This window comes from Zootoca vivipara, chromosome 13, assembly GCF_965207765.1.
Source record: "Zootoca vivipara chromosome 13, rZooViv2.hap1.1, whole genome shotgun sequence".
NCBI classification, from domain to species: Eukaryota; Metazoa; Chordata; class Lepidosauria; order Squamata; family Lacertidae; genus Zootoca; species Zootoca vivipara.
This window is the reverse complement of record NC_142596.1, coordinates 13,655,604-13,681,102: the sequence shown is the minus strand read 5'-3', so window position 1 is coordinate 13,681,102 and position 25,499 is coordinate 13,655,604. Positions and strand designations below refer to the sequence as shown.

At 43.8% G+C, this 25,499-nt stretch overlaps 2 protein-coding genes across 8 annotated transcripts in view; both read left to right on the top strand.

The window, feature by feature from the left end:
* Positions 1-2,468, top strand: part of SECISBP2L (SECIS binding protein 2 like) — a 34,247-nt gene extending 31,779 nt beyond the window's left edge. For all 5 annotated transcript variants that reach the window (XM_035131027.3, XM_060282738.2, XM_035131029.3 and 2 more), the window contains one exon: positions 25-2,468. In XM_035131027.3, the coding sequence (XP_034986918.3) occupies positions 25-683 (659 nt within the window). In that variant the 3' untranslated portion in view covers positions 684-2,468. The remainder of the gene's footprint in view (positions 1-24) is intronic.
* Positions 2,469-13,834: 11,366 nt separating this feature from the next.
* The window catches only part of SHC4 (SHC adaptor protein 4), a 51,707-nt gene continuing 40,042 nt past the window's right edge, over positions 13,835-25,499 (top strand). The window contains exon 1 of one of the 3 annotated variants that reach the window (XM_035131330.3): positions 13,835-15,329. In XM_035131330.3, coding sequence (XP_034987221.3) covers positions 14,742-15,329 — 588 coding nt within the window. In that variant the 5' untranslated portion in view covers positions 13,835-14,741. Of the gene's footprint in view, positions 15,330-15,893; positions 16,013-25,499 lie in introns of those variants that run through there. The other 2 variants (XM_088656573.1, XM_088656572.1) reach the window with 2 other exon arrangements.

The window sequence follows — 25,499 nt, the reverse complement described above, 5'->3', positions numbered from 1 at the left end:
GTCTGCATTTCTTCCCCTCCCCAGAAACAAATTGGAGGAACATGGTGGAAACATCAGATGGACTGGAAACTTCTGAAAACGAAAGAGAGGCCTCTTGTAAGGTTGCTGCTCCAGAAAAGCCCGACAGCAGTAAGGCTGTTGCTAATAAGCAGCTGTCTCTAGCCACTGCTGGGGTGGTTGTGGTCACAACTCATGGGAAAGCACTTGGTGGCAAGGAAGAACCCAAACCAGAAGACAATCTGGAATGGGCCTCGCAGCAAAGCACAGATACGGGATCTTTGGATGGCAGTTGCAGGGATATTTTGAACTCCTCCATGACCAGTACAACCAGTACCCTTGTCCCAGGAATGCTTGAAGAAGAGGAGGATGAGGAAGAGGACGATGACTACACCCACGAACCTATATCTGAAGAAGTTCAGCTCAACAGCAGAATTGAATCTTGGGTCTCGGAGACTCAGCGGACTATGGAAACGCTTCAGCTTGGGAAGAGCCTTAGCAGTGCAGAGGACGAGAATGTTGAGCAAAGTGGTGAGGAGGAGGAAGCCGAAACTCCCGAGCAAGTGGATTCGGTCGTCGACAGTGAAGAATGGACAGTGGATAAGCATGCAAGTAAAGCCCAGCAGAAGCCTTCAGTCTGCAGTTCCCTGGAGACGAAGCATACAGACTCAAACTATATACCATAAACTCGAGCACAAACTCAGGAAACATTACTATTTTAAAAACTAACTGTTGTAAGGATTTCAGCCATTGCTTTGTGTGCTTCATCTCAGCATTTTGCACTGTGTAACGTTTAATATGCATATTTAATTCACAACATAAATATTTTTTGTCTCTATTACTTTTTCCATTAAGAGCTAGAGTGTATGTGCATGTGTGTAATGACTATTTATATCCTCCTCAGAACAGATTATGTGTGTTGAAACTGTCAGTAGGCATCTTTTTGTACGAGAAAACTATTTGCAAATGACCATTTTTATGCAAAATTATTCTCAAACTATAACTCAAAAGTTCTTACACTTCCTAGCCTGGCAATAGTGACCAATATTTGCTTTGTCATTATATTACCTAATATTATTTGACCACATCTTAGTGTACTAGAATTTTGGCCGGAAGGAATCTTTCCAGGGGCTTTTATCCTTGCTGATAAGAGTTAGAAAGATGCATATTAGTCAGTAACATAACTCCAAACCTCTTCTTACTGGCCTCAGGATATGCCTCTCAGAAATATACTCTTGAAATCCTGGTTATAACCATCTAAAACAATTTTGCAAGGCACCTTCGGAAAGAGAAATCTTATTTCCATTTCGATTCACTATCATTGTCACTGTGCCTGAAGCACTGTCACAAGGGGACCCATTAATCACAGCTACTTTTCCTTGTTGGGTTTTGTTAACTTTACTGTTTGCGGTTTTCACTTATCTCAGGAATGCTAATATAAATTTATAAATGCAGACACCGAATTGGATATTGATCATTCAGCAGAAAGTAAGATGGGCCATTGAGGCTCAATTTATTCGGGTAAAAGAGGGGAAAGTTGTGCATGCAATGCTCCTGATCACCTCTTATGTTTTTAGCTTGGGGTCAGTCATAAAAGTTGGTTCTTGTTGATGTGAACTCTTCTGTAACAGGAGGAGTTCATAATAGTGAGCAGGCAGAATTTATTTGGGTTGGTGGGAAATCAGTTGATTTAGTGGGAGAAAGTCAGGCTGCTTTGCTATTAACATAAAAAAAGGCTTGTCTAACTTCTGCATGCTCTGCATCAAACTTTTGTCCATTGCAGAACATCGAATTGTACCCAGCTAAGCTGCATGGAAAAAAAAGAAATCTTTAATGGTGAATGTAGAAGGGTTGTATACTCATTGGTAGTGCGAAAAGATATGCTTTATGAAAACATGGACTTCCAACGATTATTGAAGTATTTCACAGTTAGGTTGTTCTCTTAATTATTGGGACCAATAGTTTCAGCATCTTCATAACTAGCTTATTATGTTGTACGGACAAAAATCTAATACAGTGTCTTAAAATCTCATATTGTCCATCATGGAATGTAGCAGAATAAGCCGGTTTGAGTATTTGTGCAAGAAGCTCTTTGGAATATATGGCTCAGCACATGTTAGACAGAAAAAGTCTTGGGGTTCAGCTATGACAGGATGTGAGTAGTCCCCCCCCCCACGGGAGTGCAGAAGTTGACATTTCTCCACTCTACCCCTCCCCTCTCTAAGTGCTAGTAACTCATATTAGGTACCTTTTTTAAAAGGTTCGTCTTTTTTTCAGAACCTGCTTCATCCTGTGGCAATATACATAAAAGCAAAGTACATAAGTATATCCACTTTTTCAGCTGTTGGTTTCAAATTCAGTCAAGGCATTCTTCCCAGTTTGCTACCAGGTGTGAAATTACCTGTCCAAAAATTGCAACAGGTCTCAGTGCAAACAAGACGTGAGTGTAAGGAAGCCACCCTTTATTTATTTTTAAAAAGAATGTTCATCCTGAAAAGTGGTAGCCGAGCCTCCAGGTGGAAATGGAATATCTCTGTATTTGTATGCTTGTGAGGTTATGTTAGCTTATATTTAATAAGGTTTTTTCTGGTGCAGTATAATAAGGTGTATGTGATTCTGTCATCTTCTGTAATGAGCATCTACATTCTGTTCTTTTTGATGAGTTACCTTATCTTTCAGTGCCACGATAGTTCCTATTTGTTTGGGTTTCTTAAGTAGCACAATTTCTATACTGGCATAAAAAGTAGATTTTTACGCACGGTCAAATGGTGTTTCTGCTTTCGTAAGTAGGTTCAAATTTAGGACATGTTCAGCAAATATCTGTGCTCTTTTAAAAACTTGTTTAGCAGATTTTACCAGAATTTGTGGAAGGAGATTAGGGTTGCAGGGTGGGGAAAGTGCACAATGAGCTAGATAGATCTTCCTTTGTTTGAAGTAACTATGTGATGAAGTATTAAACACTCCAGTATTTGGATAAAAATTAGCTTACCCTGGAAAATGGAATGCCTGGGTGAGCTAATGCACTTGAGCCTTTGGCAGTCCAAACACGATTTTAGGGTTTGTAGGCTGCTAATGCAATGCTTAATTCTTTCAAGTTTACGGTAGCCAGTAAACCCCATTTAACCTATTCCCTCTTTCCTCTGGATTAAATTTCAAACTGTATTTACAGACTAGAAGCTTGATCAGTGACTGGTGTGGTGTGGTGTTCTGCTATTTTTAACATGGAAGAAAAGGTCCTTTTGATTAATGCACTTGTGTGAATTTTGAACTCAGTACAAGACAGGGAGAGATACCTTGGAACGTTAATTGGGTGGGTGGATGTACACAGTATAGTTGAGTCCAGTTCAACTGGAAGTTGTTAAGTTTTAATAGCATGGAGCAAAAAGTATTGTTTGAAAAGCTGCTGTTTGCTGAAATTGTCATAATATTTTTTGTGTGTGTTATGTGCCAACTAATCAAGTTATTCAGTCAAGTTACCAGATTTTAATCACTAATTCAATAAGAAGACTTTTTTTAAAAAAAATAAGTTGCAAAGCCATAAATGGAAATTGTACAGCTTTATATACCCAGAGCTGCCCAGCAGAAACAGTAAGAAAATGCCTAAACAATTAACACTTTTAAAAAATCAACTTAATGGCACAGCCCAATTAATGTTAATATGTGGTTAATGTATTTTTAAAAGACTATAATAAAGTAATGTCTGTTAATCTTTGATACCTTTACATTTGTAGTAACAGAATGTGGGTTTAAAATAGAAAATCATTATGAAATTACTTCATGAACAGGTTCTGTCTGTGTTTTCTTTTTCGAAGGATAATTGTTCTGTCTACCATACCTTTTTGAGTAATAACAGCTTTTTGCACTATGTAAATACTAGTGGGGGTTCTTCCATAATGAATAAAAATGATTATAAAAAAAGTAATGATGTGGTGTGCTTTTTTCACCAAGCTGTTAATGGTTGCTCTGTGTCAACATTATTGTGTAAAAACCCATTTTTGAAGGGGAGTTGGTTTTCCCAGCTCCCTGTATTCAACTGTGGTGGCTAAAATGAGCCATGCTGGCAGTGTGCCACAACTCCAGAATATTATTGCGTACAGTATGTACTGTCTCTGCCCTCGGTTTTCACTAGTCTATTGAGCTAGGAAGGAGTTAACATAGGCATGGAAGAGACACACAGAAGTGATCATCCTAGCAGTTGTGTTTCAGCTGTACTACAAATGTCCACCATATGCAATATCTGTGTTGTAGGTTGCCTGCTCATGAGTTAGAAATAGCCTCTCTTTTAGCCATATAAACTGGAAGGATGTTAGCAAGGAGTGGACTGGAGTGTATACAGTTGTAGGTTACTGAATGTACAGCGTATTCAACTTCAGATGCTGCAAAGTCATACTCTCTTCAGGTCATTAACTGAAGGGCCTGCAGCCAAGCTTCCACTTCCTGTGAGGAAATTTGTCAGCCACTCAAGTTTTTAATTTTTACTTAAGTGAATAAACAAATTAAGCTTATGCAGTTATTGCATGAATGCAAGAACTATTCCGCTTCCTCTGGATGAAAAACTGCCTTGGGCATGATGAAATACTGCTTGTTGTATATCATTGAGGTGATTTGCACATGTATATGCACCACTTTGATTTTTTCTGCTCTTGGTTACCCTACATTTTTCTGTTATTGCAGCAGGAGCGTGCAGGCCAACTTTTATTGAAAAGTGTTCCATCTGTGGTGACATTGGGCGGCAGGCAAGTGCTATATGCACTCACCCAGGGAAGGCTTTGCCTGGGCGGATTGCCCCACGGGAGTATTACAAACTGGAAGAAGTGGAATTAAGCAATTTAATATTCAGCATTTGCTTTTTTCACACTGTCACACACGGTTGATATTTTCCTTTTTTAGCTATCTATTGTGACCCCAAGGTCTTGCTCCTTGTCAGTCACTGCCAATTTAGACTTCATGAGCATATATGTGAAATTAATATTTTATGCCCTTTCCTGCAAAACTTTACACTTACAGTGGTCCCTCAACTTATGAATTACTCGACATTCGTAGGTTTCGACTTACAAATGGGACAAATGGCCACACGCTTACAATTTTTTCTACATCCGAACGGAAACCGTTGGCGGTTTTAAATGCGGTTTCCTCGACTTGCAAATTTTCCCAAATATTTTTTTCCCTATGGGAAACTGTGTTTCGACTTCCGAACTTTTCGACCTACGAATGTGCATTCGGAACGGATTAAGTTTGTAAGTCGAGAGGCCACTGTATTTACACTGAATTTGCCATTTTACTGCCCATTCGTTCAGACTGGAAATGTCCTTTTGGAGCTCTTCAGAATCCTTTTTTGTTTTGTTTTTTATTTCAACAACCCCAAACAGTTTAGTATCCTCAGCAAACATGGCCATTTCGTTGCTTTCCCCCACCCCACAATTCTAGATAGTTCATGAACAAGTTTATAAGCACAGGTCCCAATACTACAATAAGGGGAGTTCATGCTCACTGGGCACAATAAGGATTGGAGTCCCATCTACAAATTCCTTATCCATGTGACAAGAGGGTGGAGTTTGGTGTGAGAGTGCTGAATTGAAAGTTTTCAACAAAGTTTTCAATGGGAGATCGACATGTATATCTCAGATTACCACTGCCCCCTTGAAAGGGGGATGGGGGCTTAGGCGCCACATATGCTGAGGCCCATTTGCTTCCTTGCTCCCACAGCACAGGTACATAATTTCCTATCGGTGTGTAAAATTGTCTTTCAGGCGTCACTCCCTCTATCCATGTGTGTAGAGAATTGGAAAATGGTTTGGAGCAGCAGGAGACAGGGCCAGCCCTACCATTAGGCATAGCCAGAGGCGCTGACCTGGGCACAAGATTTGGGGTGGTAGTGATGATGCGTGACATTGGGAGGAGCCAAGGGGTGGAGCCAAACATGCCAGCACAGCTTCAATGGCCATTGGCGGCTCCTCAGCTGCCGCCGCCTATCACTACCACTGGCTGGGGGCTGCTTCCCCTGTCTTCCCCTTAATAGGGGGAAGGAGGAGCCACTGGCCACTGAAGCCATGCCACGCATGGCTCAAAAATCAACCACCTTTTCCTCCCTCTGCTGCTGGGAGCAGCTTCTCCCCTCCTGCCCCTCTTTAGCAGGAGGAGGTGTTAGCCATGGAAACTGCTCTGCGATTGGCCTCGTCTGCCCCCCTGATGGTTCCAAACATGGGGGGGGGGATATTAGGGGCTCCAGAAGAGCTGGTCCCCTAGGAGTTGGCACCTATGGGTGGTGGATGAGGAGTGGCAGCAGCAGCAGTCCCCCCTGCACATTCCCCTCTGTTAGACAAGAGTTGTGCCTGCCCCATAACCCTCAGGTGCAAGGGAGGGTGTTAATCTTCAGTGTTGAAGTGAGTTTCAGTTGTTAGTCCAGGCAGCTTCTGTATCTGGAATGGGGTAGGGCGCCATCTTGCCCTTTGCCTCAGGCAGCAAAATGTCTTGGGCGAAAGCTGGTAGTAGAGTGCATTCTTTACTTGCAAAAGATCTCAGGTCCCATCCCTGCTGTCTCCAGTTAGAAGGAAGAGGTAGACCTCTACCTTAGTCCCTGGAGAGCGGCTGCCTGTCAGAACAGACATTATTGGGCTAGATGGACAAATGGTCTTGCTTCGTATTAGGCCGTTTTTATGTTCGCTGTAGTTTTGTGCCTCCAAGCCAGGGCCTACCTTTAACGCCAACCAGTTAACTATTTTAATTGTGCAAGTTTCTCTTCCTCGCTACCACATGTAGCCTAGACAGGCCTTTTGACACAAGTTCCAGCCGTTTTGGATTTACTTGCCCCATTTTTTAAGCATATATTTGCAACCTTGCTCCCCCCCCCACAACAATGAGCAGCTCCCCCCCCCCCACAACAATGAGCAGCAAAGGGGGGGATGGCGGCTGCATTACTCGAGTGACCTGCCTTAGGTCAGACTGGTCCTCACTTGGGGTTTTCTGGGGTGTCAGTTGAAAAGCACTGTTCAGAGGAATCGGGGGAAGATAGGATGAAAAGCTGAGCTGGAAGCAGGTGCAAAAATTAAGAGCAGCTTGTGATTAGAAAGATGGGGAAAGGGGTGGTTTTGCGAGTTTATTCTGTAGGAAGGGAAGCTGGGAGAGGGTAGATGCACATGGCTGCGAAGAAGGCTGAGTGCTGGGCAGGAGGTCTTCCGGTAACAATAAATATTGCTGTTTATGCCAGCGAAAAGCTGGCCTCTGGTAGAAACTGATGCTATTTGTGCCTGAAAAGCAAGAACAGATGCCTTTTTGCACTAAAAAAGAAAGTCCCCATCTCCTTAGCAGGGGTGGTGGCACGTGCAATTCCAATCACGATTGCTTCCCTTTGAAATCCTTTCCCTTTCTTTTTTACTTCCACAAGTGATGCATTTTATATGAGCAGGGAATCTAACGTGATTCTGGACTTCTGCATCGAGCGATACCAGCACTGGCATCGGCACATGCCTCTCGCTTCCCTCTCCGCCCCTCACTCACAAGGCAGTGAATGTGACTGCGGTCTGTCTCACCCACACACTGAGAATTAACATGAGGAAGTGCATGTGACAGGAAGCATCCACTGCAGTTTAAAGCTCTCCTGTGGAAGAGGTCAATAAAGCCTATTGTTGCTCGGAATTTTTTTTTTTAAAAAGCCTTTTAGAGAAGGCAGAGGAATTATTCCCTCTCTTTTAGACAAGCAAGTTGCAATCTTGTGGTATTTTGGTAGAAATCTGTTTGCAGGAAGGAGGGGTTCCAAACAAAAGCTAGCAAAGAGAGACTGCCCACTTCAGTGAAATCTGATACTTAGGTACCCGCTTTTCAAACCTTCCTTCTCCACAAGTACAGCCTAATAATTCCTTCAAAGTTCACCTTCCCCGCTCTTAAAATGGCAAAATCCTCTGATGCTAAGGGAAAGAAAAAGTGTGTAATAACAAGTATGAAATGCTAGCTACTGAAGAAATGACATACAAATTCAAACCTCTGTTGTTCCATAGTATAAAAACAAACCATATAGTATATACCGTATATTCTGGCGAATAAGACGAGCCCCAACTTTTCCAGTTAAAATATAGAGTTTGGGATATACTCGCCGTATAAGAAATACGACCCGGTGTATAAGACAACCCCCGACTTTTGAGAAGAAAGTACTGTAGTCTTATACCCAGGAATATACAGTACTTTGCATAATAAAATTCACTCCAACATCATTGCAACTGAAATGTGCAAAGGACAATAGCTAAAATAAACACAATCCTCTTATATACCTGGAGTTATAACTAATGGTAGTCCTACTCAAAGCAGACCCATTGAAATCAATGGGCACGGCTAACAGGTTCATTAATTTCAATAGGTCTACTCTTATTTGAACTATTAATTTGACAGTGTAAACAAAACAAAAAAACCAGCACAGCATTACCTCATGTGGTGCATTATACTTTTGGGTTTGTCAGATCAGTAGGTCAACTCTGTAGCAATCTCTTAAGAGGCCCCCACCCCCCACCCCGACTTTTTGCAATGTGAAAAGTGATAGAAAAATGCAATGGAAAGTGTGGACTAACAGTTGCTTGACGTAACCTAAACTTTGTATCAGCAAATCAGGATGAATGCTAGACCTCAGCCTGATTCTGAGGTGACGGAAAAGGGGAGGCTGGTTCTTGCCCATGCATAGGGGTGGGCAGCTGGGTACACTTGCGCCAGGCCTTGGAGGGCCAAGCTGTCTAGGGGTCCAACCAGAAACCAGCTGCCTTTTTGTTTTGAGTTTATAACTTTATAAACTCAAAACAAAAAGGCAAGACTCCCCTCCCTGGGCCTCAGAAAAGCTCTGCACGGGCCTCCTATGTTCTCTCTCCACTCACAGGCAATGTTCTATTTGTGCAGAAAACTCTGGTGTGTGTCTGCCTTAAATGTACCTTACTGCTCAGAAGAGTTGCATCCATTTTCCCCTCCCAATTTTGCCCCTGGCTCCACCCAGCACTGATTAAGGTGGCGCCTGGAATATTAACCATGAGGGAATGTGGCCCTCAGGCTGGAAAAGTTTCTCCAACCATGGCATACGCAGTGTAGTATCTGTGACTGGCAGGGCTTATGCGCCATTGCTAGCAAGGCAAGAACACCACGTAAACAAAATTATCCCCACAGAAATGGCTTGTTATATGGTTTCGGGGTGATCTTAAAGGTCTTCTATTTTTTAGCATAGCTGCAGTACGGCATCAGGTACATGGACTTAACATGAATAATTTTGGTAACCCGGAGCAGGCCAGGAGTAGCGTTAAGTGTTGCTGATGACACCAGGCACAGGGCAGGGGGAGTCCACAGAAAATACACAGGTATTGTCTTAAATCGGGCTTCCTCAACCTCGGCCCTCCAGGTGTTTTTGGCCTACAACTCCCATGATCCCTAGCGAATAGGACCAGTGGTCAGGGATGATGGGAATTGTAGTCTCAAAACACCTGGAGGGCCGAGGTTGAGGAAGCCTGTCTTAAAGCCTCAGAGGTTTATCTGGCTTTTCCATCCCACCCTCCACCCATGTTTCGTTCAGGCTCCATCTCATAATATGACACAGAAGGAGGAGTTCGTATGAAGAAGGTTCTGGAAGAATGTGCTTCAGAGAAACCTCAGCCCTAGTGGGAAACAGTGGCTTTGTTGGGATCTCTCTCTCTCTCTCTCTCTCTCTCTCTCTCTCTCTCTCTCTCTCTCTCTCTCTCCTTGCAAACCTTTCACCCGCTTGCATTATCCACCCTGCCAATATATATTACACATTCAGAAACAGAGGGATTAAATCAATGGCCCCTTCCCTGCCAGGACTTGGTACTGGGGGGTGCTCCTGTTAGGGTTTTCTGCATCAGATGCCACGTCCCTGCTTTTCCAGAGAGATGCACAGTTGGGGAAACGATGGAAAAGCAATTTGAAATATCAGAGAGCCACAGGTAAGGCTGAGAACAAATACGATTGGAACGTGGAGGCCCTTTCAGCTACTTTCAGATGAATGCCTCAGGGTTTCATTCAACTACAGAGTTAGACCCATAGAAATCAATGAACAAAGTTAGCTGCCTCTATTCATTTCAATGGGCCTACACTAAGTAGGACAAGCCTTGAACACAACCCTCAGCCTCGTAAAGTTACTGGAGGGAAGTGGATAAAGTTGAGGGGTATTTGAGTGGGTAAATCAGGACCAACTTGCAACTTCGGCTTGCTTTTCAAATTTGAGGTGTGTGTGTGTGTGTGGAGAGATGGAGAGAGAGCTTTTTATTCATGCATTTCCACCTCCTTCTGCTAAGGCTGGTTTTTGTGTTCTTGCTCCCCCTGTTTTGATATAGAAAGCTATTTCTGATTGTGTTCTTTTTTTAAAAAACAACAACACAAAAGCCAGCTTTTAAAAACCTTGCTTCACATGTGCAGCACCCTGTGACTTACTAAGAGTGTGTTATTATGATGTGTCTCCTCCTCCACCACAGGCCCACACACTGGTGCCTCTAGATAGGGGAGTCTTCCTTTGATGTTTTTAAAATCTCCCTTTCATCATTGGGAAAGACGTGGCAAGGAAACTTCTTTGTTTTTAACAAAAAGCCATCAGATAGGAATTTATGGCATAGGGAATTGGTGCCTGTAAGGAAAGCCCAAGTTTTTTTGCCCTGATATCACGCGAACCCCTCATGGGGCATCCAGAATCACAGGACCCTCATGTTAAATGTCATGTAAATAAAAACTGGAGGGATCTGTTGTGATTTAGTTACAAGGGCCCAGGGCGCAGCATAGTGTGTGTGTGTGTGCCAGTGGGGCCATGGCCCCAGGCACACATTTTTTGAGGGGACATGAACCAAGCACCCCCACACACAAGCACCCCCAGCACAGCCTGACCTGGCGGTGTCAGCTGGCCAGGCTCCGCGCCCCCCCCGGGTGGATGGACAGGCCCTTCTTTGGGGGGGGGAGGTCAGGTCGCTCCAGCAGTGTTGGTGGCTCCCTGGCCAGCGTGTGTGCATGCCCCCCCACCCTGCACGCTTGCCCTTGCTCACCCCTGGCACCACCAACCAACACTACGGCACTGTATGAGGGAGTACCCTTTGGGCTAGGCGAAGACTGGCATCCTTCAGCATGTCATCGCGGCAGACAGAGCCAGTGGCAGTCAGATGTATGCCACTTCTGCCACATCTGTCTATGGTGTCTTAGTGCCCACAAAGCAATGACAGTGTTGTGTGTCTGCGTTTGACACATTGATTGGCAAGGCCAGGAGACAGAAAAATGAAGGAAGGTGCAGAGAGAGGGGCAGAGGCAGTGATTATAAGAGGGCACGAGAGGCCTGACCACATTCAAGGACTGTTGTACCAAATGGACCAATAATTATATTATGTTCATTACTACCACGGCTAGCACCAGCACCCTACATCTTTGGGCATCTGCCAGGGCCCCAACACCCTGGTGGGGGGGGGGCTACTGCTGATTCCTCCCCTGGGTCCTTTAAAAAAAATGACTCGGTGCCTGGGAGGCCTCTCATCTCAGCCTTTTGATTGGACTCAGCTGGTGTTTTACGTGGCACTCCATAAACACATTAAGGAGATGGTGGTGATTTCTTGGGCCCTGAACACAGGACAGGTAGCTCGGAGTTTCCAGAGTGTGAGCTTTGCCTTCTGCCACCCAAAGTAGCCCGAAGGAAAGGCAAGAGGTCGCAGTGGAAGAAGGCAGAAGGTGCAATCTTGAGGCACTGCAAAAGCACTACAAGCCTCAGGTAAGAGTGTCACCCCTTTAAATGTCCTGCAACTCTGCTGTGGGACTGGGGGAGCTCTATATATATATATATATATATATATAGAGAGAGAGAGAGAGAGAGAGAGAGAGAGAGAGAGAGAGAGAGAGAGAGAGAGAGAGAGAGAGAGAGAGAGAGAGGGGCTAAAAATGGTTGAACTCACTGGGAAGACTCTGGTTTCCTCGTTGCTTCCTATGAGGTCTAGGTTTTCTTCTGTTAGGCTTGATCTCTATATCTGGTATATCTCTATATCGAGTCCAGTTGAAGGTAATATCGTCCCAGTCTTGCTACTTAGCATCATGAAGGCTCCTGGCTTGAGAGTCAGGATGTTGCAGGAAACTAACAGCAGAAAGCCTGAAGAGAAAGTGACTGGATTGCCCAGGAAGTAGATGTTTGAACCTGGGTCACTACATCACCCCTGCTTTCATCAGCCACATTTCTGAACATCACCACATGTACACTGAAGCACACTGGGTTTTCTTTGACTGTCAATAGGTAGCAAGTGCTTGTGTTTGTTAGGCTTTCCCATGGTACTGACCTGAGGCTGAAGAAGTGTTTTGTGGGAAAGAGGCTGTCATGGGCTTAACTCTTTGCAAGTGATCATGGCTAATGAAACAATCTATGCCCTTTTAAACTGGGGGGTATCGTTTTTGTTCCTTATTATGGTATGTATGTTGTGTTTTTATATTGTAAATTGCTCTATGAACCTCAGGTGAAGGGCGGTAAAGAAATTAACAACAACAACAACAACAACAACAACACATGCCCATTGCACACCCCATGCTGGTTCTATACTTGTTCCTGTAAGGTCTTGGAGATCTGTTGCCAGTCAGAGTGGACAACACTGAGCTAGATGGACAAATGGCTGCCTTGCACCAAATCAGATTTCTATCAGATATAGAATAAAAGTGTGCAAAGTAAGTAACTATATGTTTTTGACCATTTTTGTATGTATTTTGGCCACTAATTTCGTTTTTTTCTCTCTAGTACAGAATTCAGATTATTGTTTTTAAGTGTAATATGCACATCCTTTCTAATAACCATTTGTAATAACCGTTAAATCATTGGGTCAACGCGGGTGGCGCTGTGGGTTAAACCACTGAGCCTAGGGCTTGCCGATCAGAAGGTCGGCGGTTCGAATCCCCGCAACGGGGTGAGCTCCCGTTGTTCGGTCCCAGCTCCTGCCAACCTAGCAGTTTGAAAGCACATCAAAGTGCAAGTAGATAAATAGGTACCACTCCGGCGGGAAGGTAAACGGCGTTTCTGTGTGCTGCTCTGGTTCACCAGAAGCGGCTTTGTCATGCTGCCCACATGACCTGGAAGCTGTACGCTGGCTCCCTCAGCCAATAACGCGAGATGAGCGCCGCAACCCCAGAGTCGGTCACGACTGGACCTAATGGTCAGGGGTCCCTTTACCTTTACCTTACAGAATTCAGATTATTGTTTTTAAGTGTAATATGCACATCCTTTGTAATAACCATTAAATCATTGGGTCAGCCCCACTGCTTAATGCAGTTTTGTGTTCCTTACTAATGGCTAAGACTGCTAGCAATTTCGGTGGACGCAATGTGCTTTATTGCACTGCCGACTCAGCCTCACCTCCGGTGTGTGCTCAGTCCTTTGCAGTTTTTCTCATGTCTTCAGAGTAAATTTGATAGGCACAGGAAGTGTCATTAGATATTGAACCGAGAGTCAACAAAAAGGAACTCTGCTTCTAAAAATGGTACATCACTATCTCTCTCCCCCCCCCCCAATTTTATACCATATGAACTAACACTGGTTGGAAAAGATGTTTGCTTGTTTCTTTCTCTACTAGCCTTCTCATGCTGCATTGCAGAAATAACAGCACATACACACACACGTTTCTTCTCAACAGGAAAAAAAATGAATTGCACACATTGGCAGTGTAATTATTGATGTCTTCATCCATTCACTGCCTACCAGAACATTAAGAATTCCCCCCATCACTAAAAGTCACATTCTGCATGGCTACTAGTTTAGTGTATTTATGGTGCATGAGTCACTGAGCTTTCTCCTGATTGGCTGAAAATTAAACACCCCTGGGACTGTCAGTCAGTTACAGCCATTCTCAGCTTCATTCACAGATTTATTTCGCTTGCACACAGGGAAATTCATTCAGAAAACTTCATTCATAAAAACTGCAACATTCTCTTTCTTTTAATCTTCCATACAAATAAGCTACCATGACCTGGCTACTGAGGAAAACCTACGGATGACTCGAAAGGCTGCTGGAGATGCTTCACTGTAATGTTTCCACTGACTGATGATGAATCTGAAGTCCAATTGTGCCGGATCATAAATCTACGAGGAGTATTTTGCTTATTGTGGTGCTAAAGGATATTTCAAGAATTACCAGGGTTTTACTGAGAGAAACTGAGTTTCATCTGCAGAATTATTTAACATGGGATCTTTTCACCTACATTTCTGTGAATTAAGAATTTTTAAAATTGCATTTTTTCCCCGACAGAGAAATTCAGCATTAATATGCTAATGAACAATCTCCTTTCAATGCTGCTGTTCTAGGAAAGGTAGAAATTTAAACTCTCTTGTGCTGTTTTGGTATGAAATAGTGTTTTGCTTTCTCATTTTGAATATATTTAGATAAAATTAATTGCAGTCAGGGTTTGACTATTGCTAAAATGGGGCTATGGTAGTGAGAGGTCAAAGCAGAGCTCTTCAGAATAAACAGTTGTAGCTTTCTCTGGTTTATCTGCATGCATGTGTGTGTGTAAATTTAATTCAGATTTAATTCCAAATAGCCATATGTCCAGACAGAGCGAGGCTCAGTTTATTAAAAGGAAGAAGTCACTTGGGAACCTGACGAGGACACCAGTGACAACCAAATCTGCTCTTTTCTTCTTTCTTTTCAAAATAGTTCTGGTTTGCCTAATTCCATATTTCTTTCTCTTATTTATAAAAAGGCGGCCGATTTAGAGAAGGGTGGGGTAGGGAAAGAGAACCCAGTTGCAGAACTTTGAAGGCTATGAGAGAACGCATTCCACACAGCCTCGGCGGACACATACTATATGTAGGACTGTTGAGAGACCTAGGAATGCTTCACAGGGCTAAGTACAGTCGTTTTAAAAATGAATCCCTCACATCACTGGAGGAAGATGTGCAGAGCCGTCCTTTGCACCTTAAAGGCTCTTCGTCTTCTCATTCCTCAACGCCTAACATGCCCATTGAAGATGTCACCATAGGGACGCCGGACAGCTCTGTCGCTCTGTGCACCTTGATCCCTCGGATTGCTAATATCAAGCTGGCCAACCCTTCCACCCTACCAAGCTTCAAGAACTTCTGCCTACGGACTAAGGAGGTTCCAAGAATTAAGCTCACAGAATGCCAAACCGTCCCGAGCAGCCCAACCTTGCCAGAAATCAATTTAACCAGCTGCCTGACTGCTTCTTATTCCCGGGGAAACCCAGACAGGCCAACAAAGGCCAAAACAAATATCCAAGAGGACAGTTTATTGTCTGGTTCTGAAGAATCAGCTTTCATATCTAAACAGGAAAAAGACCTTAGGCAGAAGGGTGAATCCAGTTTGGAGACTGGGATATCATACACCGTCCAAGTAAGTTGCTTCTTAAAATGTCTCTTTCCCCCCTAGTTTTTGACATGGTAGATTACCTGCTATTAAGAATTTAACAGCAAGACCAACTTGGGAATTATGTGGGGTGCTAAAGAGCATTGAAAGCACTTCAGTTTAAACGATCCCAATCCTTGCAGCTGTGCAAAACAAGACAAAATGCCAGTATTATTATCCTCATGCTGCAGATGTGGAGACGGAGGCTCACTAGGTAGCTTCTTTAAGACCATTTTGTGATGTGAGTTAGTGATATTTTGATTTCAGGATTTCCTGGTTTATGGCTCACTGGGTAGCTTTTATCCTGTGCCAGTATATAACCCACCTCGTCTTAAAGGTCTAGGTTGGATTGTAACAGAAAAGCTAGGCAGAGAACCATGCAACACTGAAAACATTTTTTCTCTCATATGGTGGTAAAAGAAATTCTGAACTCCCTTTTGGGCTGTGTGTACTCACATGTAGGGAAGCAGACTAGAGTTATTTTTAAATCAGGTATGCATATGTCTCAGCTGCGTACACGCTACACAGCATGTGCAAAGCACATTGTCTTTCAGATAAGACTGGGGCACTGTAGTTTCTTAAGGGCTGCTGGGAATTACGACGGTGTGTGGTAAAAACAACAACAACAGTGCCCAAATTTCTTTGAGGGGAGGAAAGAATGTGCTTTAAAGGTATAGTGTGAACATTTTATGTATGTTTTGTATTTGAGATGTGCGTGAAAATGTGACAAACGGTGCGTCATGTGAGAAAACAGTCTCAAGGTAATGATGCATGACGAACTAAGCCGTGAGTGCTCTGAGGTTTGCTGATTTTAAGACATAGTACAAGGTGTTCCTGGTGCAGACTAGATCAACCTGTCATCTGACTTGACCTCCATTCTGCATAGTGGTATGGGCTCGGCCCAGAAGAAGAGAATAAGTTTGTGGATAGGGATGTGGAGCCACTTGGAGGAGTGCCAGAGGAAACCCCCAAAATCTACAACACTACAACTACTGGACCCTCAGCCATAGCTAAAAGGGTTTCCTGGGAAGAGGGGCATAAGCAGGGATGGGGGGAGCTTGTGCTCCACTAGATGTTTTGGACTACAACTCCCATCATCCCTGACCTTTGGCCAAGCTGCCTAAGGCTAATGGGAGATGGAGTTCAACAACATCTGTAGGGCCACAGTTTCCTTATACCCAGCATAAGGGAGGGAGGAAGAAGATTGCAGAGGGGGTCATAGAAATGCTGTTGTTCGAAAATGACTCATGAGTCCAGGACTTCTCAAACATTTTGAAGTGGAACCAAGCTGTAAATTGACTTTACTGGACCCACTTGTAAACTATCTCTACCTTGCGAGCCCTACTTTCCCCCTTTATAACACTAAACAGGGATATCATGTAAAATGCTTGGGACTGAGAAAGTTTGTATTTAATTTTCAATTTTAATAGAGAACGCAGCGTGTTCCCCTGTTTGGATATTTCTAATCCACATTTATCGTTTTTGCTGGGGGCAGGAGGCAAATAACATGGGTATTAGGCAACTAGGTTTTACTCTGAGTAGGCCCATTGGAAGTAGACATGCCTACTTTGAGTACGAGTAAGACTGATTAGAACCCTATCTATTTAAATAAAATTTAAGGATGGTATTATACATGAAACGAAGGAGGGAGTAAGAGGGTCGCTTCCTTCAGAAAGAAAAATGGCATTGAAATAAGTGAAATAAGGAGGCAGTATCCTGATTGTCCAGCCTGCTTAGGAGCAGATCGGGACCCACAGCTTAAGAATCACTGTGTTTCTCGGACTGCCAGAGAACTGGCATATCCAACATTTTATCATTAACCCAGAAGATGAAGCCCTCAGCTCAGATCTCCCAGTATCTTTTCCCTGCCTAGAATAAATGAAAATTACAAAACAAAACATATGCCCCAGAACAACTGTCCCAGTTGTGCAGGCTTGTATGGTCAAAGATGTACAAGCTTCCATTTTTATTTTTTCAAGTCAGTTTCATGGCAAATACCTAAAGATCAAATGATTTGTATTGTCATCCCTGTGTTTACCATGCAGTTGGGTTGCATTCCTTCTTTCTGTATAAAATGCACTCGGGACAGCTTGGGCATGTTATGCAGCTGATGGCTGCACAGCTTGCGACGTGCTGAGCAAAATGTTGATGTGTGGTGTCCTTCCATGCGCTCTGCAACCCTTATGTTCTTGCAGACCCCCAGCTAGCAACAAAAAGCAGGCATATTCACAAGCATAGGTCCATTGGTCCATTGAGCTTAGTAGAATTGTTTGCATGTAATGCCAGTGGCTGTTTAGAATTCCAGACAGGAGTATTTTCCCAGCCCAAACTGGGGGTGTCAGGGATTGAACTGGTGACCTTCTGCATCCAATACAGAAGTTTTCCACCCAAGGTATAGCCTTTCCCTTTCTGTTCCTAGTGGGCCCCCTTAGAATCATAGAATTGTAGAGTTGGAAGGGACTCCAAGGGTCAGCTGGTCCACTCCCTGCAGGTCAGTAATGAACATCCACATATCATATCCTTCGATTGCAGGGGGTTTGTAGATGATCCTCAGGGTCCCTTAAAACTCTATGATTCTATGTCGCCATCAGTCTAGCAGGAAGTTTGGGCTGACAAGGAAGGATGCCTGCACCGTGTTCCCAAGCAGCATCAACCTCATTGCAAGCCTTTTTGTTGTGAAGATGCTGTTTTGTCTCCTCTTCACCCTCTGTGATTGCCACAAAAACCACTGAATGCTATTGGGACTATCACACATTTGAACATGTTTTCACTTTAGGTTCTTAGCCCCCATTTCATTCTGCTTTATTTTATTTGTAGCAGAGCAAGATTCAGTTTTAGCAGGACTGGGTTTGGATTTTCGAGGTCCGGCTTTAGATCTCTCTGCTGAGCTCAGACTTTTGGGGGGGGCAGCCCTGGTCCTGTCAGTATTTAACAGTACAACCCTATGCACGTCTACTCAGAAGTGGAGTGCCTCTGAATTCAGTGGGGCTTACTTGCAGGTAAATGGGTACAGGACTGCAGCCTTAAAGATTCTATATCTTCATCATTTTGTAAAGCAGGAATACTCTTGAAACAGCTTTTAGGGGAAAATATTGTAGTGCAGTATAGGGAGCTAGGTCTGTTTTGGCTTCTGAATACAAATCAGGTTAAGACAACAAGATATGCCACTGGGCCGAATTCTGCTGACTAGCCTACAGATCTTTGCATTTTCTGCTGTGCCTCCTTTAGCAATGGCCCCATTCACCATTCAAAATGCACATCACTGGGATTTTCTTTAAAGGAAACACAGTGCCCAGATTAGCTAATCCTGACCTGGCAATAGGTTCCTCCCTTGATGGGGGAGAGTTAGATCCTGAGCAAAGCCTGCCCATCTGACTTAAAAGGAAAAAAAATCAGACTGGAAAATGGATTCCACACAACATATTGGCCCCAATCCAGAGATCTTCATGGATTGCCTTCCGCTGCATGCCTTCCATGGTAGGGGAGAGCTCCCTTGCTGAACAGCTGGCCCAAACTGTCAGCTTTGATAGCACTGAGCACCTGTTACAGCGGGACAGGGGTACTTGGCATGAATTCCTGGCCCCTTAACAGGTGTTTGCTGCTGATCAGAGCTGACAGTGTTATCTGTCTGTTTGACAAGTGTGGATAGGGTACACAAAAGCTTATTGGGTGCATCAACATTGTGTGCATGTGAGCACCCATTCAGGTGGGCAACCTGCTGAAGCTCCATTTCGGAATGAATATTTCCTCTCCTGGATTGACCTAGCTTGATCAAGGTGCCCAACTTCCATTGTGGTTGGAGAAGTAAATGGGAAAGCTGATACCAAGAGGTTTGGAGAGAATATTTCCCAGTTTATTGTTTGGCTATAACTTAAGGCAATAACACCAATAGCATAGTGGATTCTGTTAGCCTATTCTGCTTTTGAGGCAGATTTTCTGCATTTACGTGTTTGTGTGTGTGTGTTATGGAGGAAGAGAGAGGAAATGTACAAAACTACATATTTTTTTCCTTTAAAGTGAGTGCACATCAAGAAGAAGATCGAGCGTCTGTTGATGGGATAGAAAGTGATGCCTTAATATGTTCGTTCTCAGTCTCTCATATCAGAGAGGTTAATTTTGAGGCAGCTCTCTGCTCTGGGAGCATAATAATGCTTAGAATTTAACGCTGCAGAAAACCAACTTAAATAGAACTGATTAGAAAGTTGTGGCAGCATCTGGGGATAATTAAACTAATGAAGGTGAAAAAAGCAGAAGTATAAGGAAACACAAAGTGGCAGGTGCTTGGTGATCAAATGCATCACGGAATAGTTAGGGATTTCACAGATAGAAATCAGTGTTTCCCTGGGAAAGGCATGAGTTATGTGAGAAAAAAGTAATTTTTTTTGTTACTTTTATAATTATTAGATGCCATTGTAGTATTTTCCTCTCTCTTTTTTGTATTTCTCCCCCCCCCCATGCTCTTTTGTATTTTTGGGTAATAAAACTATCCATAAAAGAACTTCGAACACATTCTTCACATATATTATTGCAGCAATCCTTAAAACAACTCTGCATAATAATAATAATAACAATAATAATAATAATAATAATAATAATTTATTATTTATACCCCGGAACTAGGCAGAGGGCCTTCTCGGTGGTGGCGCCTGCCCTGTGGAACGCCCTCCCAACAGATGTCAAAGAGGAAAACAACTACCAGACTTTTAGAAGACATCTGAAGGCAGCCCTGTTCAGGGAGGCTTTCAATGTTTAATAGATTATTGTGTTTTATTTTTCTGTTGGAAGCCACCCAGAGTGGCTGGGGAAACCCAGCCAGATGGGTGGGGTATAAATGTTGTTGTTGTTGTTTAGTCGTTTAGTCGTGTCCGACTCTTCGTGACCCCATGGACCATAGCATGCCAGGCACTCCTGTCTTGCACTGCCTCCCGTAGATTGGTCAAACTCATGTTCGTAGCTTCGAGAACACTGTCCAACCATCTTGTCCTCTGTCGTCCCCTTCTCCTAGTGCCCTCAATCTTTCCCAACATCAGGGTCTTTTCCAAGGATTCTTCTCTTCTCATGAGGTGGCCAAAGTATTGGAGCCTCAGCTTCACGATCTGTCCTTCCAGGGAGCACTCAGGGCTGATTTCCTTAAGAATTGATAGGTTTGATCTTCTAGCAGTCCATGGGACTCTCAAGAGTCTCCTCCAGCACCATAATTCAAAAGCATCAATTCTTTGGCGATCAGCCTTCTTTATGGTCCAGCTCTCACTTCCATACATCACTACTGGGGAAACCATAGCTTTAACTATACGGACCTTTGTCGGCAAGGTGATGTCTCTGCTTTTTAAGATGCTGTCTAGGTTTGTCATTGCTTTTCTTCCAAGAAGCAGGCGTCTTTTAATTTCGTGACTGCTGTCACCATCTGCAGTGATCAGGGAGCCCAAGAAAGTAAAATCTCCCGCTGCCTCTATTTCTTCCCCTTCTATTTGCCAGGAGGTGATGGGACCAGTGGCCATGATCTTGGTTTTTTTGATGTTGAGCTTCAGACCATATTTTGCGCTCTCCTCTTTCACCCTCATTAAAAGGTTCTTTAATTCCTCCTCACTTTCTGCCATCAAGGTTGTGTCATCTGCATATCTGAGGTTGTTGATATTTCTTCCGGCAATCTTAATTCCTGCTTGGGATTCATCTAGTCCAGCCTTTCGCATGATGAATTCTGCATATAAGTTAAATAAGCAGGGAGACAATATACAACCTTGTCGTACTCCTTTCCCAATTTTGAACCAATCCGTTGTTCCATATCCAGTTCTAACTGTAGCTTCTTGTCCCACATAGAGATTTCTCAGGAGACAGATGAGGTGATCAGGCACTCCCATTTATTTAAGAACTTGCCATAGTTTGCTGTGGTCAACACAGTCAAAGGCTTTTGCATAGTCAATGAAGCAGAAGTAGACTTTTTCTGGAACTCTCTAGCTTTCTCCATAATCCAGCGCATGTTTGCTATTTGGTCTCTGGTTCCTCTGCCCTTTCGAAATCCAGCTTGCACTTCTGGGAGTTCTCGGTCCACATACTGCCTAAGCCTGCCTTGTAGAATTTTAAGCATAACCTTGCTAGCGTGTGAAATGAGCGCAATTGTGCGGTAGTTGGAGCATTCTTTGGCACTGCCCTTCTTTGGAATTGGGATGTAGACTGATCTTCTCCAATCCTCTGGCCATTGCTGAGTTTTCCAAACTTGCTGGCATATTGGGTGTAGCACCTTAACAGCATCATCTTTTAAAATTTTAAATAGTTCAGCTGGAATATCATCACTTCCACTGGCTTTGTTATTAGCAGTGCTTTCTAAGGCCCATTTGACTTCACTCTCCAAGATGTCTGGCTCAAGGTCAGCAACCACACTACCTGGGGTGTACGAGACCTCCATATCTTTCTGGTATAATTCCTCTGTGTATTCTTGCCACCTCTTCTTGATGTCTTCTGCTTCTGTTAGGGTATAAATAATAAATAAATAAATAATAATAATAATAATAATAATAATAATAATAATAATAATAATTATTATTATTATTATTATTATTATTATTATTATTATCTGGCTGGGTTCCCCCAGCCACTCTGGGCGGCTTCCAACAAAATATTAAAATACAGAAATCCATCAAACATTAAAAGCTTCCCTAAACAGGGTTGCCTTGAGATGCCTTCTAAAGGTCTGGCAATTGTTGCTCTCTTTGACCTCTGGTGGGAGGGCATTCCACAGGGTGGGTGCCACTACCAAGAAGGCCCTCTGCCTGGTTCCCTGTAACTTGGCTTCTCGTAGCGAGGGAATCGCCAGAAGGCCCTTGGCGCTGGACCTCAGTGTCTAGGCAGAACGATGGGGGTGGAGACGCTCCTTCAGGTATACTGGACCGAGGCCGTTTAGGGCTTTAAAGGTCAGCACCAACACTTTGAATTGTGCTCTGAATTGAATTGTCCTCAGCTTAGTGCTGAGGAATGGCTGCATGAGGGAGGGATGGAGCACATGCTTTGCATAGACAAATGTCTGCTTGGACCTGACCACCCACCTCCTTGTCCACATCCTCGGGCCAAAACTCATGCAACAAAAGTGGGCAAGACAGTCCTCCAGACACCTCGCCAGATTCAACTGCAGCAATAGCGGAGCCCGAGTATCTCACAGTGCCTCACAAACACATCACTGTGGGGTTCAGAGAGCACATAACAAGACACCAGGCCATCTCAAAAAAGCACCGCTGGATAATATGCAGAGGATGCAATGGAGACTGAGAAGGAATTATCATAGTTAGGAACACAGAAAGCTGCCTTACACGGAATCAGACCATTTGGTGGTGGAATTTCCCATCAAATAATTGCACCTGGTAGGCCAGCTAGTCTTATTTGCATACCCTGTTTTCTTCTCTTTCAGTTCCTGGCAGAGCAAAGCCTTTGCTGCACCAGTGGTTTCTTGAGAACCACATTTTCCACTCCCCACCTCTGCCTTGCTTGCCCACCTTCTGCCTATGCTTGCTTTCAACCCAATATGGATTTTGGCAGAATATTCAAGCTGGGTTTTTTTTTAAATAAAAAAATGCATCAAATTGCAGCTGATTAACAATAAGAAGCTGCCTTCTACACAAGTCAGGCTGTTGGTCCATCTAGCTCAGTACGGTCTACACTGACTGGCAGCAGTTCTCCAGTGTTTTAGGCAGGGGATCTCTCCCAGGCCTACCTGGAGATGCCAGGGATTGAACCTGGGATCTCCTGTGCACAAAGAAGGAACTCTACTGCCGGACTATGGCCCTTTCCCATATTACGGTGAATTATGGGCATTTGAATTTAAAAGTTATGCAGGGAACAGCGACAGCCCTGCATTTAGGCAGAGTGAGATTTTATACCCTGCCCATCTGGCTGAGTTTCCCCAGCCACTTTGGGCGGCTCCCAACAGAATATTAAAAACACGATGAAACATCAGACATTTAAAACTTCCGTAAACAACTTAGCCTGGGTAAATGCATAGAATGCATAGAATCATAAAGACAGAAGGGACCCTGAGGATCATCTAGTCCAGCCCCCCGCAATGCAGGAATATGCCGCTGTCCCATATGGGGATCGAACCTGCAACCTTGGTGTTATCAGCACCATGCTTTAACCAACTGAGCTATCAGCCCGAGGGCCACATTCCCTTATAGACAACCTTCTGGGGTCCATATGCTGGTGATGGGCAGGGCCAGAGGCAAAAGTGAAGGGAACACTGAGTTTGAATTTCACCTTTGGGTAGAGTAGGTTTGTTTCTACACACACTCGTGTATCCTCTCCGTCCTCCGTCCAGGCCAACAAGAAGCATGGTCAGAGTGCAAGCACACTTTCCAGCTAGGCATGAACACCAAAGGGGGTTCAAAGCAGCATTGAAGAGGGAGGTGTAGATTTCTCTGGGTTTAGGTTCTGCCTAAGATCAGAACTGCTCAGTTGGAAAGGCTACATACATGGCCTGGAGATCAGGGCTCTTGTAATCTTAACAACTGGGCAGTAGAAGGAATTTTGGCACCTGCATCCCTGTAGAGGTGGGAAGAGTCTCTAAAGACTTTTTAATATTGTTTTGCAGATGGATGAGTGTATGTGCAAAACAAGGCACTTTCCAAAATTAGAGTATGTAGGCTTATGCTGAATATATTTTTGTCTCTGCTCTGCCATAAGATTCAATATGGGGAGGGGACTCACACCCAAAATGCCAGGGAGATTTGGGATGCTTTTCAGGTGATCTACCTCTTGAGCATCCTGTTTTATTTGCAAGGAAGATTAGCTGATGTTGGCTATTTAATAACCATCCATTCTGATAGTTTGTGGGGACATTAGATGTCATTGGGTCAAAGCAATGCATTTTCCAATGTCCAATGCATTTTCCTGTCACTTTCCTTATCACAAAAAGTCTGATATGGGTGTGGGGAGAATGATGGCCAAGGTTTGACAGTCAACTACAATTCCACAACCTGAATTAGCTGGTATGTAATTGAAAATAACGACGGTCCAGAAGCACTCACAGCTCTTCCCCTCCAATCTGACACTGACATTCCTGGTGATACTTGCCCAATTGTGTGTTTTCATTAAGCTCAGTCAGTTCCACGGGAACAAAGGTGAGGAGTCTCAATCAGTCAGGGGTCAGCAAACTTTTTCAGCAGGGGGCCGGTCCACTGCCCCTCAGACCTTGTGGGGGGCTGGACTATATTTTTTGGGGGGGGGGGAGATAAAAGAACAAATTCCTATGCCCCACAAATAACCCAGAAATGCATATAAAATAAAAGGACACATTCTACTCATGTAAAAACAGGCTGATTCCTGGACCGTCCATGGCCCAGATTTAGAAGGCGATTGGGCCGGATTCGGCCCCCGGGCCTTAGTATGCCTACCCACGCTCAGTAGTGTAGTTCCTGGGATCTCTCATGGTTCAGCTTTCAAAGGAAGGTTTTACCTTGAACCTTAAACTGCTATGAAATGATGTAACACAATAATTCCTAGGATTTGGAAGAAAGGCCTGATGGTAGTGCCACTGGTGTGAGCCCCCCCCCCCAAAAAAACCCACTAGCCTATATTTCAGTGTCCTGCTTTCTATCCCTGGTAAATTGCTGTCCTGATATTGCCTCGCTTCGGCCTTTTGTGAATACCTTCTTAAAATTCCGTTGGTGTGATTCGCCAGTGTCTTGGAACATTTGCCAGGGCAGCCAGATGGCTACTGATGTGCTCATCTGAGAGCCTGTGATTCCGCTTCTATCGCCATGTCTTGTATGAACTGTGGGGTTTTCCTTCCTAAGGGTCTGGTGGTCTCCCCTGGAGCTCTAGAAATTAAATCTCATTGCGGGGTGGCTTGCGGGCTTGTGTCTCTTAACATGCATACAGAGAAACACATGCATACATGAATGAATGTTTAAGCCTGCACATGTTTAAAGAATTTACTTTCCCCTCAAAGAATCCTAGGAACTGCTGTTTACCCCGCACAGAGTTATGATTCCCAGCACTTTTAACAAATTACAGTTTCAAGGATTCGGGGGGGGGGGGCAAACATTATGTGCCTTAAATGTGTGTTTTTATTCTGTATTTTAATATTTTGTTGGAAGCCGCCCAGAGTGGCTGGGGGAACCCGGCCAGATGGGCGCGGTATAAATAAATAAATTATTATTATTATTATTATTA